The 19222-nt window shown below is 30.6% G+C and overlaps 1 protein-coding gene across 2 annotated transcripts in view; it reads right to left on the bottom strand.

Moving 5' to 3' along the window:
- PICK1 (protein interacting with PRKCA 1) overlaps positions 1 to 19222 on the bottom strand; it is a 113666-nt gene that overhangs the window by 73470 nt on the left and 20974 nt on the right. For both annotated transcript variants that reach the window (XM_085817032.1, XM_085817031.1), the window contains one exon: positions 2607 to 2723. In XM_085817032.1, the coding sequence (XP_085673158.1) occupies positions 2607 to 2723 (117 nt within the window). The remainder of the gene's footprint in view (positions 1 to 2606; positions 2724 to 19222) is intronic.

Below are 19222 nucleotides of genomic sequence, written 5' to 3'. Positions count from 1 at the left end.
GAAATATATAAAAAAAATTGGCATGTTATTTCAGAAAAAGTTCGATTTTGTGTCAAAATACCTATGCTAGAACAGTGCTATATATAAATCTAATATATATTCTAAGTCGCACTTTCGAGGCATGAAGAACGCAATTTGAATTTCGTCAATCGGCCCAGTAGAACGAGAGATATAGAACTGGCCCCCCTTTTCTTTGCGCAATGCACATGCACTAACCTGAAGTGTCGAAATTTTTTGTTTCCTAGTTTGGCAACAAAAAAATTACTTATGAATCGGTTGTTGCTTGGAAAGAATGAACTGACTTCATTCTTACTGAAATGCTTTTATGCACTTTGTTTTGAGGTGTACATAGAACTCATAAATTTTGCTTTGGTCATAACTAGCAATTATGTATATAGTGCATTAAATTAACAGTTCATTTCATTTTCAGCTTTTCAGTATACAGAATTTATAAATATTGCTTTGGCCATAGTCCACTCATCTGGCAGGCTTGTCTGCTACTAATTGCTATAATATCTGCTTTTTATCCTAATATTTTTATTCTTGCATATGGTATTTAAATGTTACTTCTCATACACAGAAAAATCCTAATACTTACAATAAAAAAATTCAAAATAAGTTAATGCACAACAATAGTGATAGTGATCCTATTTACATACTTAAATTATTTCCATACAATAATGAAATAAAAAACTCAAGAATATAAATATCCATACCTATTATACCCTACTATTACATACAAAATTTTTAAAACTGTTTGAACTGTGTGAAATGTTTCTAAATCCTGAATATGAATAGTAAGCATGGCATGTTTTACATTTGTAGAATAAAATATAACAAATAATATTCATAACAACACAGCTCAAGACATTACATTCAATAAGGTTTTACAGCATTATGACTGAATTTATATACAATCGAAATTTACAAAAAAATTTTCCATTTCAGCATATCAAATATGATACGGCGAGTCAGTAGTGACACTTCACTCTCACATCACATTTGATACAGTAAGCCCACAAAGATAAACTAAAAGATACTATATAGGATATGAAGGGGATAATGGAAAAGATCCAAACAGCTTTCCTGTTATAAAAAAAAATATGATGTGTACACCACATGACTTCATTGTACAGAATATTAAATTATATGCATTTTTTCTTACATTTCATTTAAACTTATTGGATTGATCTACTTCGTCAATAAAGCATAAACCACAATAGAATAAATGCACTCTTTAAAATTCACTATATTTGTTTACCATAGCAACATTCTGGCTCTAGGTTCACTTAACAGTGTTATATTTATTCATATTATAACTCAGAATGCACAAAATTTATATCATTTGAAGAATTCTCTAATCATTGCCACATGTTCTATTCAAATACTATAATAAATCTAGAATGATGCATAAAAGAAATTAAGCAAACAAAACAAAAATGAAACAGTTTTTCACAGACAATTCAGTATTTCTCATTCAATTAATTTTGTTCTCATTTTGCAACAAGGCAATAATACAAAAAATCTCAAAATATCTATATTAAAAATTTTGAAGTAAATCTTAAACAGTTATTTCCTCGAAAAATTCCAGAAAGGATTAAGCATGATTTAATTCACAATAATAAATGAAGATGCTATCTTTGTTGTTGTGAAGCTTAGTCTGTCTAGATTGGCAACAAATCCACTATTCTGCTGTTTCAAATGTAAACAAATACGTCTGCCATGTTATTAAAAAATTAGGCTTAACCACACTTAAACAGTTTTTAAATTGTTCATAATTCTACAAATATTGCTTACAGATTTCCTAAAGGCATAAAAACCTTAACCGGAAGATAAGAATAACATAATTCAATCATTTTTAAAGCAAAAAATGCACAATTTACAAATATATAAGCATAAAAAAACTGAGATTTCTGATCCAGGTAACATAGTGGATATATATATAAATATATTTATATATGTTTGGTGAGGCAGATTGAAATCAAAATATGAGGTGCACATCTACATGTTATAGCAGTCCTATTTAAAAAATTTTAGCGTCCTGAGGCTACTCGTTTTTGCGTTAAGCGAGTTACATACATACATACAAACAGACACCACGAAAAATTCTCTTCCGAATTCACTTTAAAGCAGTTTTACAATTTTTTTGGAGGAAAAGAATCTTTTATTCTGTCCTTACGTACAGATATCATGCAAAAAAAATCATTAAAGTGCATTCAATAACGGTCAAAATGGATATTTTCGTTGAAATATGTTGCCTGAAACTTTTCACGATTAGAATACTTCCTTTTTACTTCATACAAGGAAGTAAAAACTGTACATACATTTCATGACTTTCACAGAACTTGATATATTTTACCTTGATATCAAATTTAATCAGTTTAATGTTCACTTTAAAAACATATAAGATAATTTCAGTCATAATACAGAAAGGTTGCCTAATATAGTACGATAAATACCAAGACTGTTCTTTATTTATGGCTTCAGAATTATGGTTCACTTTTAGACTCATCTTTGTGGATAATCACCTATGTAATTTAATATGAATTTGTATTACAAAAGCTCACCTCTGTAATTTAATGTGAATTTGTATTACATCAGCTCACCTCTATAAACTTGGCATAAATCAAAAAATGCTCTTAACATCTGTTTGGTGTGTTCAGCTAATCCCTTATACACAAATTCATTTCGGTCTAATTCTTCTAATTTCTTGACTAGAGTATCTGGAAGGAGAAAAATTTGGAAACAGGCTAAGAAAAGTTACAGACAAAATATCAAATATATATATATATATATAAGAATTATAATGTTACTTTTATTTTTTATTTTGCAGTTTTAGAGAGCTATATGACGATAAAATATCATACACATTCAAATCTAAAACAGCAATTCTCAACCAATGGTATGTAAAAGAAAAATAGGTGGTATGCAAAGAAACAACGTATTTTTAACTATCAAATGCAAAAATTCAGTACCGCAACATCCTGTTCAAGTTTTTTCACTAATACTAGTCAATTTAAGCAATCCGAGAGCTTTGCTCACATTCAGTAGTCATTCATAGACTTAGCAACATAATCCATTTTTATTTTCACTAATATTTTTTTAGCTAGAGACATAACAAAATTTATCATGAATAATGTTTTTAAAAGGAGTTCTAGAAATGGGTGTTTTATTTAATAGAAAACAAAAATAAGTTCCTATAAAAAGATAACAGTATCTCATTCATTTTTTTAGAGCTGATAGTTTTGTTAGCATGTCTGCACTTTATGTCGTCATTATTTCCAGGCTTATATTGCACTATTTTCAATTAGAATAGTTTTTAGGTCCTTTTTGCTGTCTCTAACAGCAGGTATTTTGTCTTCTTATTGCTTTGCATTCCTTATTTTTCTACGTGATTTGGGAATATTGTCGTTTGGTTTTGAAGAAATCGTAATATATTATGTATTTAAATATTTGTGAAAAAATAATAAAACAAACTTAAATTTTTCAAAATGGAAAAATGGCTAGGATTGACTACACGGAAGAGTGTTGATTCACAGATGATGAATCCAAGACAATCCACTAGCATTAAGAATATTGAAAAGAAAAGAAAAATCGTTTATAGAAAATATGAAAAAATAACAAAACAAACTTAGATTTTTCAAAATGGAAAAATGGTTAGGATTGACTACATGGAAAAGTGTTGATTCACAGATGATGAATCCAAGACAATCTAATAGCATTAAGAATATTGAAAAGAAAAGAAAAATTTTTTATAGAAAATATAATGAAAGTTATTTATCATTTGGGTTTACTTGGAATGGAGATGAAATGGACCCTCAACCTCAATGTGGTGTTTGCGATAAACTATACCCAATCAAAGTATGAAACTATCATTTCTTAAAAGACAGTCTGAATTTAGGCATACAAATTTAAAGGATAAATCTGAAGAATATTTTAAGAGGAAATTACCGGAGTTCAAAAACAGTAAACAAGTAATGAAAGATTTTGTTACTTCAAATGAAAAAGTTTAGGAAGCTAGTGAACTAGTAAGCCTAAGAATTGCCAAGACTAGACAGGCTCATATTATTGGAAAAAAAACCTTATATTACCAGCAGTTAAAGATATTGTTTTAATATTATTCAAAGAAAAAGTGGCTAACAAACTTAATAATATTCTGTTCTCAAATGATGCAGTAGATCGACGAATTTATGAAACAACATATTCCATAAAAGAGACACTTATTCAAAAAATAAAAAACACAGTGAGTATTTGCATTGCAATTGAATGAAAGTACTGATATAGCAAACTAACTTTTACCACTAAAGTTTTGTTCAATCATTAGTTTACATATGTTTTGAAGAAGATAAATGAATTGCTAAAGAATATTTCTTTTGTGAATCTCTTCATGATACAGCAAATGATATTTACAACTTTATGTCTGTCCCTGGAGTAAATGCAATGCCGTATACAGTGATGAAGCTCGAGCTTTAACAGGAAAACATTATTTGGTATTTCTCCCACCTTCTTGGTGTGCCTTCGCAGAGCAGTGGTCTGCACACTGGGCACATATTCCAGAGGTCTGCGGTTCGATTCCCGGCGAAGGCGTTCCTAATTTTTCATACTGCTTGCTTAAAAAAAAAAAAAAAAAAACTAATGTCTCTACAGTGCCCCCTGAAGTAAAAGGGTGTTGGATGATGGTTCTCCACACCCAGGATTTGGCGATTGGATCCCCTGAAAACCCCAGTCACCCTTCAAAAGGGGGGAGTATATAAGGTATTTCTCCCACCTTCTTGGCGTGCCTTCGTGGTGTGATGGTCTGTACCCCTGGACACATATTCCAGAGGTCCGCGGTTTGATTCCCGGCAAAGGTGTTGCTAATTTTTTATCTTGCCTACTTCCAAAAAAATACCTAATGTCTCTACAGCATTACGGTGTTATTTCTCAAAGAAAGTCGTACCTGAAACTAAATTTACTCACTGCTCCATTTGTGAAGCTTTTTTAGCCAAAACAATCCCTGAAAACCTGAAAATTGTTTTGACTCAAGCTGTGAAAATTTTTAATTTTATTAAAAGTCAAGTTTTAAAATCAAGGATATTTACGATTTTATGCCAAGAGATGGGCAGTGAACGTGAAACACTTTTGTTATATTCCAAAGTAAGGTGGCTATCCAGAGGCAAAGTTTTAAATCATCTTTTTGAACTTTGATCAGAAATTCAAATTTTTGCTTTGTGATTCAATATTTGAATTGCAAAAATGTTTATCTAGTGAATTATGGTTGACACGTTTAGCATATTTCGCTGATATTTTTGGAAAGTTAAATGAATTAAATTTAGGATTGTGTTAATTTGTTTATCATTAGAGATACAATAAATGCAATGATAAAAAAAAAAACTTGAGTTAATAACCAAAGAAATGGATAATAATAATTTAAGCTTTTTACCACTAAAGTTTTCTAAACAAAAATAATTTGAAAAAAAAAAAAAAAAATAATAATAATAATAATAAAAAAAATTTAGCATCCGACATTAAAAATCATTGGTTTTCATTGATAAATAATTTAAAGACATATTTTCCCAAGGATTAAAAAAAAGAATATTGGATTAGAAATCTGTTTTGTTCAAATGTACCTAATCTCGTGAAAAAATATAAATTGATAGAAATTTCTTTGTGGTCAAACTCTAATTGAAGATTTCAAAAATAACACACTTGTTAACTTTTGACTGAACCAGAAAAATGAATTTAAAGACATTTTGAATAAAGTTATTAAATTTTTATTGCCTTTTTGCACAACCTATTTGTGTGAACAAGGATTTTCTTTCATGTTATATTTGAAAAATAAATACAAAACAAAATTAAAAGTGGATCCTGATTTACAGTTAAAACTAAGTGAAATACTAGCAGAAATAAAGAAATTGATCTCTCTTTAATAGGTCCAAATTTCTCACTAAATTTTAGAATTAAAGTACTATAACTTAAATTTTGATAATTAAAACGCTAACCAATTTTTAATCTAATATTTTTTACATGTGCATATTTAATACAAATAGCCTATAGGTTGTGCAAATGGCAAAATATATTTGTTTTAATATTTCTATTGAGAAACTGAAAAATAATTATCGTAAAAGGTAGTGGTGGACTAAAGTTTTTCAATTTTTGTTTAGATGGTATATTTTAGTCAAAAGGTTGAGAACTGCTGATCTAAAAGATAAAAATATATCTTGAAACAGAACATTCAGTAGGATGAGAATCAATTGCATAAAATCATGTTTAATTAAAAAATTTTAGCTCTCTTGACAGCAAAAGCATCTGTTGAAAGCTAAAAAAATAATCCAACTCCTTATGCATCAAAAATACATGAAAAAATGTTTATAATTCTTGCCCCCAAAAAATATTAATAAAGTAACAGTATTCATGACAGTCATAATCAGTATGCTGCAGTTTCATTTTTAACTGCAACACTTTTTTTTCCGCAACACATAGAGAGAGATCTTATAAACCAGGAGTGGTCAACAGATCAATTACATACTAAACAATTTTTAATTTTTGGTGAATAAAATTTTTATCAACATACACGTGATATCATAATAGCATTAATACAGTTTTATTATTAATATGATTAAATGGTGTTTTGCATTGTATTACTGATTAGCCTTCCTCTAACCCTCCATCACAGATTATGCAATAAAACTTAAATATGTTAAATTTTCAAACCTGACAGCTAGCTTGCCACATTTTTTTTTTTTTTTTTTTTTTTGTGTGTGTAAAAAAATATACTCTAGCAAATAGCTAGCTAACAGCAAACAACCTACAAGGTTCATACACATTTCTGCAAACGGAAATAAAGTACTTTTAAGTCTTTTAAGGACCATTAATGAAAAAAATTAAGGACCTATGAGCAAACGGGAACTGAATAAATTCAACTGAAGATATTATCTATGCCTGAATTTCACTTTTGTAATACCATTCTAAAAATAAAATAGATCCCTAAGTAGTACGCATTATTACTAAACATGAATTAATTAACATAATTGTTAATAAGTTTGAGAATAAAATAAACTATGCAATTTATCAAGTAGCATTAAATATTTTACACTTATGATAGTTGGTCATATTTGAACGTTTATATCGATTTCCTTCTCTTTTAAGCATCTTGTCTAACAATTAGAGATTTGTCTCAATATGCAAACCAATGCTCTCACTAGTTTCTGCGTGCTTCACCTCCTAACTTATCAACCTCTCCATAATGTACCTATCAGGGTTTAATTGATCTGGTAAAAGTTAAATAGTCCAAAACCCCCGACAGACGTGAAGCATATTATCGCTATGTCTGAAATTAACTACAATATCAGACAAAGGTTTAAATAAGCCTCTTATTTAAACTTATTTAAGCCTTTTATTTAAGAACTTAGAACATAAAGTCATGTTCTAGTGCTGACAAAATCAATTACAGCTCACGGTGACTTAATTAAACAAGAACAGTCAAATTCAAACTAATAATGTGGACTAGTGGTCAAAGATTATACAATTTAATTGTAATTTAATCTGGCTCAATAACTCTATCATATGAGGAAACAGAAATGGGAAATTATAGTAAAGGTTGAAATCAAACAATTGGGTAATTTACATAACAATAACTGCGCATATCTTTGAAGAATAATTTCCTTTATGTATTCAGTTTCTTTCTTCAACACGTTTCCTTTTCATTTTAGAATTTTTGGATTTAATTAAGGATTTCCGTTATTCTAAAAACACTAAATGCATTTAGAAAATACAGAAAAAGCGGCTAATTTTATTTCTTTAGTAATATGAACATTCAGAAGCAATATGAAATATATGTAGTAAAGGACGGTTACAGAGCTGATGTGACAGAATTTCTAGAATTTAGTGACACACCGAACAACAAAATCTAGAAATGGCAAAACTTTTAGAATTTAAAGCAAGCATTGGAAGCAGAATTTAGAAAGGCAGTAGGCAGCAGAATTTAGGATCCACAGAGATTGCATCAGATGCAAAAATGCCTATTGCCAGCTCTGTGTATGATGCATTAAGAAATATTAGATAAATCTTTTAAACTGTAAATTTTCAATTTCTTTATTAATAAATCCCTTTCTATAATGCCTGCCCATGTGATAAGATCAGAAGCATTTTTGATATTTTCCATGCTTCTATCTAGTGAAAAGTAGAGAAAATAAAGAGAAGATAAACATGTTAAAATTCTAGTAATACTTTCTAAGTAATACATTCAAATATTATGTTTTCATTGTTCTTCCAGATGTTCTCCCAAAATTAAGAATTTTTCTGTAAAATACATCCACTACGTGTTGATACCATGGAGACATTTTTCATTTTGTCACATATTTCTTGAATCTTCTAGAATCTAGGTCTATAAATCTTGCCTTCAAATCCTTCTAAACTTTCCAAGCTGCAATGTCTAAAGTCCTAAAGAAAAATTATCCCTACCATTTCTGTAACAGAAAAAAAAACCAGAAATATTTTGGAAAGAAGTAGGAGAGAAAAGGTATAAAATTAATTTTATAGCAAAAACTGATGCACATTCTGAGAATTTTGAATATTCTGAGACAATTACATGGAAAAACTCTTACTATGAAAAAATTAAAAACAAGACATTTTTAATTAATTGCATAGATAATTTTGCTTTTGCTAAGAGCTGTTTCGTAAATTGTGCTTTATAGCATTATACCTTGTTTATTTTTCAGATTAAAAATATTGTACAGAGGCTGTTCACACATTTTTTAGACGATATTGGTAAGCAATAATAAAAATTCATTTGCTGCAAAAGAAGTAACTGCAATTGTATTATGTTAAAAGTCAAAATTAGCATCTGTGGCTTGAAAGTTTTGTTTTTATTCAAAATGGCAAATTTAACAAAGCAGTGGTTCGAAGGCTACATTTACACTCTTTCCGAAGAGAAATATGCATACTCTGTTATCCAAAAATGATGTGAGAGTCATGGTTTTGTGATATCTAAAGCATCGATAGGTAATATCGTCAACGAGAAAGGAAACAAACGTCAGATTGGAGCCTCAAGTGAGACAAAAATTCCAAATAAGTATCCAAGGAAAAACCGGACATCTTCGATTATTGCAAAGGTACGTTGTTTAATGTTAAAAGAAAATCCCCCTTCTCAAAGGACAGTTGCAAAATCATTAAAATGCTTGGTGTCCACTGTAAACAAAATGATAAACATTGATTTAAATCTTAAGAAAGTGAAAAACGCAATGTGCATCATCTTCTTCCAAAGCATATCGCTCAATGCAGGACACGCTGCAGAATTCTATATGAGAAACACTTATCCAAAGAAAAATAGAAAACAATTGTCACAATAGATGAAGCATGGGTGTATTTAAATGATTGTAACAAAAAAAAGAGCCATTTATTATCATAAAAGGAGATAAAAAAATTTAAGTACATGGTTCAAAGAATTGAAAGAAAGTTTTTCTAAGGGATTCATGATTGTTGCTGGTTTTTCTTATAATGGCAAGTTAAAAATAAAGAGAGTGCAAAAAAATGTCAAGATTAACTCCAAATACTATCAGGCACATATTTTATTGCCAATTTTTCTGAATGAAATACCATCGCTTTACCCACAGTGCCATCAATCTGTGAGACTCCATCAGGACAAAGCTAGCAGTCGCACGTCAAAATCCACTGTAAATTTACTAAAAGAAATGAATCCTAAAGAAACGAAAATCTGGTATCAAGGTCATAACCCTTCACTGATATCCCTACTAAATCTCCCGATGTGTCACCTATGGATTTTTGTGCTTTTGGACTTTTAAAAACTGCATTATCCAAACGTTGTTCCAAACAGGGCTTAATTTTTAAAATTAGAAGTGCCGGAGCCCTATGGAAGGCCGTCAGCAAAGAGGAAGAAAAGTAAATAAATAAATAAAATGACTACTAAAATCATTAATAATTTTAAAATTAAATAGTTATTGTCAAATTAATTAATAATTATTTAATCAATATTAATAATTACTATTTATCAATTATTATTTAATTAAATAAAATTAATTAATAATTATTTATTTAAATGATTAAAATTAAATAAAATGTAAAGAGATAAAAAAATTTAATAAGCGATTTTTAATACAATTTTATTGCAAAAAATAAAATTTTCGTGATCAGATTTCTACTGAAATTGTTGTTCAGTTACATAAAAAAAGTGCCGGAGCCTTCTTGTTTAGGGCTTCGGTGCGCTCCGCCAAGAATTATGATTTATCCCAGAAACTAAGAAGTGCCGGAGCCAGGCTCCGGTGGGCTCCGAAGCAATTTAAACTCTGGTCCTAAAACCCTAACAGGACTCTGGAAAGCTGTTCGGGAGGAATGGGATAGAATATCTCTTCTGCCACTTTAAAAGGCATTATTATCTGAAAATTGCGGTGTCGAAAGATAGTTCAGAATAAGGGATGTCAAATAGAACATTTAAAACCCAAGAATTTTATGTACCCAAGAGTTTTGTGAATACAATATACATTGTCTAAAAAATGTGTGAACAGCCTCTGTATAAGTTGCCAAAATGAAACTTTATAATATGACAGCAAAAAATAAAAATGTTTTATTTTAATGTTATTTTTTAATACAATTTCAATATACTACATTATTTTAATAAAATTTATCAATGTTACGATGTTTTAAAAAGAATCGTCGAAAAATTCTCAGATTTTGGAATTAAAAAGTTTCTATAGAAACTAATCTTAAAATCGCCAAAATGTTGAAAAGTTGCCAAATTTAAAACCGTTTAATAAAAGAAATCACATCCCCAAAAGCAAAAAGTTGTTTAAGAGCTCTTTACTAGAAAAAATGAATTTCGAAATGCTATGTTTCACTTCTTGCTTAGAAACTCGAGTATCCCATCATTTATATTAGAAATAGAAACAAATTATAACTCATGAACCCATTCAAAAGATTACCATATATACGGCAGTGAATCGCTAAAAATATTTCTCAAAATGCTAATTCACACTCAAAATGAGAGTTGTAAAAACAGACAAAAATTTCAGATGATTAAAATTAAGGACCATTTGTTGATTTTGATCAAAATTAAGGACTTTTAAGGACCAAAAATCGATTCCAAAAAATCTAAGGACTTTTAAGGACTCTTAAGGACCGTACGAACCCTGAACCTAGCTATTCCTGCTATAAATAAGTGCTTGAGAAAACCCTCGTGAAGGGTGAATTGATCTTTTTAACTAAATTATAACAACAAAATCAGATGCTATATCAAAGTCAAATTTTACCATCATTTTGACATCAATTTCTCACTTGATTAAAGAAGTCAACATGCAGTGGTTCACCAGAGTATACTTGGTTTCTTTACATACCTAATGTTTGGTTTGCCCAAGCATTAGGAAGTAAGCACGCTCAGATTTCACTCATAAACAAGTTTTCTTCCTCCTTTCTAGAGTAACTGTTAGCAATCAGTATTGCAAAAAGTCATTACTGGTGTTATTTGAGATGGAAAACTATTTTACGACATCAGGAAATTAACTACCATAATTAATTTGTTATTCATTTGCTGTTTATATACATTGCATTCATTCATGTCTGCATTATTCAAATTCGTGATTAAATAATTTCTTCAAAAATGATCAAATTTTCAAAAACAAAGTATTTCTTTAATTGTTAAAATGATTGATAAAAAAATTGATTACTTTTGTTACTTACTAGAATGTTAATAATGATAATAAGAAGAAAATATTATATTGTTCATTCTATTAAAAATATCTTAAAGCACTTTTATTCATTCAATTTAGACTCGCATGATAAACTATTTCTTCAAATAAACAATAAAAATTATACATTGTATAAGAAATTAGCCCTAAGATAAAATATGCCAAAAATAAATTATTTTCAAAAGTTCTGCTTCCAGTATTTTGGAGGAATTATTTTTCAAACAGAGAAAACTTTTCCAATAGGTAATATTTTTCAACTTTCTCTATAAAACTGTTTTTAAATTACTTTCTAGCCACATATGAAATTTTTTATAATTTTATTCTCTTTAGATGCAATTTTTTTTTAACTTACTGTAATTTTTAACTGTGTGTGGATAATATAATCTTTCTTTATTTTTAAATGGCATGTATTATAGATATGCTGCTTAAATACAATGGAAAATTTGAGTTTCTTTTTTCAACTACTCACAAAAAAATACTCATGTTTAGGAAAACTTTACATTATAGATCATTTTAATAGCTAAATTAATCTCAGGTGCACAACAAATTAAAAAAGAATTTGTGCTAATGTAATTTATATAAAATCTTTTGTAATAGAAGATGAATGAAAAAAGCAGAAAAAAATTATTAATTAATCCACTGAGATACCTTTGCATCAGTAGTATAACAGATTGCTAATTAACTATAACTAATTTAGCAAACGATGTTTATACAAGAACTGTGTTTTAAAGAGAATCAAAAACGCATTCCTTCACACAGGAACTGGTGATGAATAGGTAAAAAAGTAATACTAATAAGAAATTTGGAATCTAATAACTTTAATTCACAGTTTATTACTTTAAAAAGCCTTTTAGCATAAGTTCTGAAAATATGTTATATAATAAAAACATCACATGAATATTTTACTGTGCAACATAAGATCTTAATTTTCTTTTCAATATATTTTCATATTTTTGATATTTCACATGTAAAAAAATATTAAATATTACAAAAGTTTAATAAACACTTTGTTTCCTTTCTTGAGTAAAAATATTACTACTTATCAATAGAATAATTCGCTACTGTTGAATAAAATCAATACTGTTTTTTTTTTAATATTTTGAAAAACTTCATTATTTCTGCTTTTTTTTTTTCTGAATGTAAATTAGTACAAATAGGAAAGTACAAAAATGATTTTAAAAGACTATGCTATCTGCATAGTCATCTGCAAAGCCGTATGTAAGCTAAATAAAAGATCATGTTTTGTGCAATGCTAAATGAATCTGCATGAAAGAATCATGAATCATTCAGTGTAATACAGAGAAAATAACAGTTTTTATTTTGTTAGGAATAAGCTAATAGCTAATACTTAAGAGTAGATTAAAGGAACATTTCTCAAAAATCTATTAAATACCTTACTAAAAATTACAAAATTACATATTATTTGAAACAAGTGTTGAATGTTAAATGCATTGTAATTATAATTTCCAGTATTACGAGGCGTATTCGGAAACTAAGTACCGTTTTGAAAAAAAAAAATAGTAAAACAATTTTTTCGAATCCAATTTTATTTTTACATGAAAATACATGTCTTAAACTATTTTTCAACATAGTTTCCGCCAATGATAAAACACTTGTCATAGCGGGTGACCAGTTTTTGTATACCATCGTCAAAGAAACTTCCCGCCAGTTTCGATAACCCCAACTCCATAGCATTTTTTGTGTCATCGTCAGATCCAAAGCGCTTGCCACCAAGCTCGCACTTCATGTGCAGGAACAAGTGATAGTCGGACGGCGCCAAGTCCGGGCTGTACGGCGGGTGATCGAACTGCTTCCAATGAAACTGTCGAATTAACGATTGAGTGACACCAGCAGCATGGGGCCGAGCATTGTCATGGAGCAACACAATTCCTTTACTGAGCATTCCTCTTCGTTTATTTTGAATGGCACGCCTTAGTTTTGTTAAAGTCTCACAATATCGTGCCGCATTAATGGTTTCACCTCTGGGAAGAAATTCAGTAAGCAAAATGCCTTTCCTATCCCAGAAGACAGTGCACATGATTTTTTGTGATGACATTGTCACTTTTGTTTTTTCGGAGAATGAGTGTGTCTCCACTCCATCGATTGTTGTTTCGATTCTGGTGTGAAATGACACACCTAAGTTTCATCACCTGTCACAATTTGGTTAAAAAAGTTTTCTCCTTCATCACTGTACCGCGTGAGAAATGTCAGGGCACTACCAAGTTGCTTTGTTTTGTGAACATCAGTGAGCATTTTTGGAACCCATCGGGAACACAGTTTGCGATAATTCAAGCAGTCAGACACAATTTCAAACAAAACAGTACGTGAAATTTGTGGAAATGCCTCTGAAAGAGTTGTCATTGTAAAGCATCTGTTCTTATGAATTGCTTCATCAACTTTCCTTACCAAATCATCGGTGATAACAGAAGGCCGACCACTCCGAACCTCGGCGTGGACATTTGTTCGACCTGCATTAAACATTCTTACCCACTTTCTCACCATTCCATCACTTATCGCGTATTCACCGTAAACTTCTGTCACTTAACGATAAATTTTGGCCAGTTTAACATTCCTCGCATTCAAAAATTTAATCACAGCACAAATCTCACAGCGGGTGAACTAATTGTCTTAAACATTTTGAATGTGCACAGCAAACTGAAAACACAACATAGAGCAACCAAAATGGCGACAATTGAAAGTCAGTGAACAAGAAAGATTAGTGCACATGCGAGGAATGCCTACCACAGCGCTAGAATGAAACGGTACTTAGTTTCCGAATACGCTATGTATTATGCACTGAAGGTAAACACAGAGCGAGCAAGATGTGTACTTTTTGTGTTCCATAGTGAACAGTGGTATTCATTGGGTCTTAATAATTTCAGTATTAATTTTTGTATCATTGGATTCTGTAAGAGAAGACGAAGAGATAAGTGCAAAATTTATGCTTATATGACTATTAGTGCAATCAGTACAGTCATTTTTTAATACTGGATGCAGGAGGCGAAAAAGAAAGATTCACCTTCACCCACAATGGTGAAATGCATCTAAGAATGTTACTAATCATAATTTTTCTCATTGTGCATCTGTGTAGTGCTTTGTAATAACATCAAGTGTTTTATACTAACAGAAAGTGTGAAAAGTGTAGATTTATACGAAGGTATTATTTTTTGAATGCCTAAATTATAGATGGCATCACTCTAGTACAACTCCACTGGAATCTCCCATTGGATTAACACACGATTACTCATGCAATAACATGGAATTATTAGTACATGAATAGTCAAGTTGATGGTATTCATCCATGAAGTTCTCCAATCATTCAGGGTAAGATTTAGCTCCCTGTCAAACAATATAATTTTTATAATTTTAGAATAAGTTGCTTTTCCATTGTGAATTACCTTTTTTCAAATTGTATTTTGTAATTAATAAGGAAACAGCAGTCTTTTTTTTTAACACTTCTCTTGCTTGTTTTAATATTTCTATGTAAGAAAGTCACCATGCCTTTTTTAACTGTCAAGAAGTAATATGTTTCAAAATGAATATATATCCTAATTGTAATGAGTTATTTCTTTTTGCATTAATTATATGCGTATAGGCATAATACATAAGGTCTAACTTTATTAAGTCCAGATGGATATACTTAAATAATTATCTAGGAAAGTAGAAGAGTATTAGTGCTTTACTCAATAAATGTTTATATACTTGTGCTCTGATTAAACATACAATACTACTTAAATTTCTATGCATTTAATTCTCGTTTTCGGTGTCAATTATTATACAATCTGGTATACTATGCTCATATTCACTCCAGCAGTAAGTATTTCTTTTATTAGCAAATTACTGCAGCAGAATTTGTTAAGCATTCCCTTCAATTTTTCACATATATTTTTATTATTAAAAAATGCATTTTTCTGACTGTTTTACTTATTGTAGTATTATGCATGTATAACTATTGGTATTCTTCTAACTGTTGATAATATAATAGCATTTTTGCATACTGCAATATTGTGTTCCCATATAAGTTGTAGATTAACAATGAAGTCGAGCATGGTTCACACCATAGCTTGCCACTTTTGTAATCTCATTACTTTCTGACAGCCAACTTTGGTCACAGTACTTAATACTTTCCACCTTAGGTCAAGTCATTTTATAAAGTTCAGGAAAAAATCCAAGCTTTACAAAGCAGACTACAAGGTGATTCAGGATTATATTTGAGAAATTTTGAATATTGCCGCACAGCAAGAGATCATTTCTAAACAAGAACAGCAGAGCTTCACACCAACTAAGCTTGAAGCAGCAGTACTCAGCAGTGACGATAAGTAATGAATGAGTTCAGCAAACAGTGGCCGGTCAATAGAAAGAAGAAGCAACAAGTGAAGGTTTCTCGATAGTGGTAAACAAACGCAGAAGATCGAAGCAGGTATCTCCAGTCACTAAACAACCTGATCATGTTCTACTTGTTAAAAGCAAGGACACGAATCTCAATATTGAGAGCGTTCAAAAGTAACTGGTCAGTAGCATAAAACAGCAAAGTAGGCATAAACGTGGTTTAAATCCACATTCCCAAGAATTGCTTATCTGGTGCAGAGAAAAATCAGATCTTGTAAAACTGAGTTCCATCATCAAAGAAATGCCAGAACTTGATAATTCCCTACTGTAAGAGTGCCCAGATCCCAAAGCATACAATAATAGTCTTTGGTGTGCCACAAGATAGTACAGTCAAAAGTCGTTAATTCGGACCTCAAAGCTACAAACTTTCTGCGCATGCGCCGCGTTCACGCATGTGCACAGGCGTTTACGAGAGCGCGTAAGACCCTTACGGCTGCGAATATGTTTGTGCGCATGCACGTTTAATGTGTAACGGAGTTATACGCTAAGCTAAAGTTATCTAATTCAGTTAATGTTGCAGATTGCATTGTTCCTTAATCTTCGAATTGGATCCGGCTTATTATTTTTTGCAGACTGTTAGAGCAATTTTATAAAAGTAAGCTTGAACTTTCGATTATGTCATATAGAATTTCCGATATATATTTACTACAAAGCGAAAGTATGTTTTGAAATCCGAAATCTGTTTATCAATTTCACACTGCTCTGCGGCAGAGGGGGGGGGGCAGAAACGTCATTATTAGATTATGATAGATTAGAAAGATTATGTCAAATAGAATTTCCGATATATATTTACTAATATGTAATTTGTATCTACAAAGTGAAAGTATGTTATGAAATCTGAAATTTGTTTATCAATTTCACGCTGCGGATTGGAAGTTGATCTCTCAGCACTATCCTTATCTTCAGGGCAGATGTTTTTATTTTATTTGGTTTATAATTCCGTACTAAGTGTAGTATTTCATCTCCGTCTTTGATATGATTTAAATCAAGTTCCTCGTCATTATAATTCGCTTCCGATAGTGAAGGAAGTGACCCAGAGGTTATTGAAAACGAAAACATTTCGATTGACAAATTAGTCCATATTCTCAACACAGCAATTATAGGACTTGAACAGCGGAACTTTGTAACTAAACAAGAAATTATGTCTGTTTAATAGAATTAAAGAGAAAGTATTATCACATGAAACGAAGCAACTTATATTGAAGGAAATGTTTAATAAAGTAAACAAATAAATATTAAGCTTTTTCTTTTTGTAAATTTTGATACCCTTTAGATCATAATTGTTCTTTATTTCATAAATTACGGTTTCATATTTTTAATTTTGTAATTTCTGCATGCCATCTTACCAGATTTAAACTGATGATCTATAATCCGGAAAAATCGATAATCCGGAATCGCCGAAGTCCCGACGAGTCCGGATTAACGACTTTTGACTGTACATCATCACAGAGACACACATCACTAGAGGCCTTCTGTAGTTTGATCCTTTCATACTCGAATACATAACGGTAAATATAGAACATAATGATAAGTACAGAACATAAAGGCAAATATATAACATAAAGGTAAATATATAACATATTGGGACATAATGACATACATATAACAATACGTTTAGGAACATATATATAGCAGTATTATACATATAAATACAAAGAGCACTTTTTTGCCTGTATATCTAAGAGAGTATATATTCAGGCAGAAATTATTTTGTCCGCTGCACTACAACCTGAACCTTAACCTGTAGTTTGATCTCAAGCAATATGAAGGAGGTTATATTCCCAAAATGTTCTTTTCTGAAGGAGGTTAGCACTTGCTATTTGCTAGTGGCCAATGGCAGGTGCTATCCTCCTTCTGGAAAGAACTAGGCTAGTGGCCAAGGGACCAGGCCAAATACAAACTTGACAAAAAAAAAATAATAATAATTTACATTGGATTAAGTGTTTTCAATTTCAAAGAATATTTCCACATGAGACAGTGTTACAACTTCCAGAAATTTGGTCACAATAGACATAACTGGAAGTCACAGCCAGCCTATTCCAAGTGTGGCAAGTGACATCTGTCAGCAAAGTGCAATTCCATAACAATTAGCTGTACCAACTGCAATCTCTCAAACAAAAAAAAAAAAAAAAAACAGATAGCATCTTAAGACACTCAACCAGCCCCTTATGGGAAACATAGAGTCAAGTCCTAGAGTATAGAAATTGCTAGAATATGTGACAGACCACAGACAGATGGTTGTAAACACAGAAGATTCAAGGCCAACATTCGACAATAACAGAGTAAAAGGCTGGCCAGATGTTACTTTCGCCTTTTCATCAATGGCCGCATATATGAGATATATGAACAACTGGGAGATAAATGGATATAAGCTCCCTGAGCAATCAACTCAAAGAGATAAAACAAAAATTGAATCAGCTAAGTAACATCATGATCAGAAAAACAAAACTTCATTGGTGTACCCCAATAAAAATTCCAAAAAACCTGATAAAATACAATCTCGGAGAAAATTATTTTATATGGAGCCACCATATGGGACAGGAAGCTCACTGCCCATATGAGGAGGTTTCTCTTAACAGGACAGAGAATGAAGCTACTGATCATACGCAAAGTGTTCGGTAGGAATGGGATAGAATATCTCTTCTGCCACTTTAAAAGGCATTATTATCTGAAAATTGCGGTGTCGAAAGATAGTTCAGAATAAGGGATGTCAAATAGAACATTTAAAACCCAAGAATTTTATGTACCCAAGAGTTTTGTGAATACAATATACATTGTCTAAAAAATGTGTGAACAGCCTCTGTATAAGTTGCCAAAATGAAACTTTATAATATGACAGCAAAAAATAAAAATGTTTTATTTTAATGTTATTTTTTAATACAATTTCAATATACTACATTATTTTAATAAAATTTATCAATGTTACGATGTTTTAAAAAGAATCGTCGAAAAATTCTCAGATTTTGGAATTAAAAAGTTTCTATAGAAACTAATCTTAAAATCGCCAAAATGTTGAAAAGTTGCCAAATTTAAAACCGTTTAATAAAAGAAATCACATCCCCAAAAGCAAAAAGTTGTTTAAGAGCTCTTTACTAGAAAAAATGAATTTCGAAATGCTATGTTTCACTTCTTGCTTAGAAACTCGAGTATCCCAT

Source organism: Stegodyphus dumicola, chromosome 5, assembly GCF_044657685.1.
Source record: "Stegodyphus dumicola isolate Sdum_Otavi_A_Nest chromosome 5, ASM4465768v1".
Classification (NCBI taxonomy): Eukaryota; Metazoa; Arthropoda; class Arachnida; order Araneae; family Eresidae; genus Stegodyphus; species Stegodyphus dumicola.
Note: the sequence above shows the minus strand (reverse complement) of the source record. Positions and strands in the feature narration are given on the sequence as shown.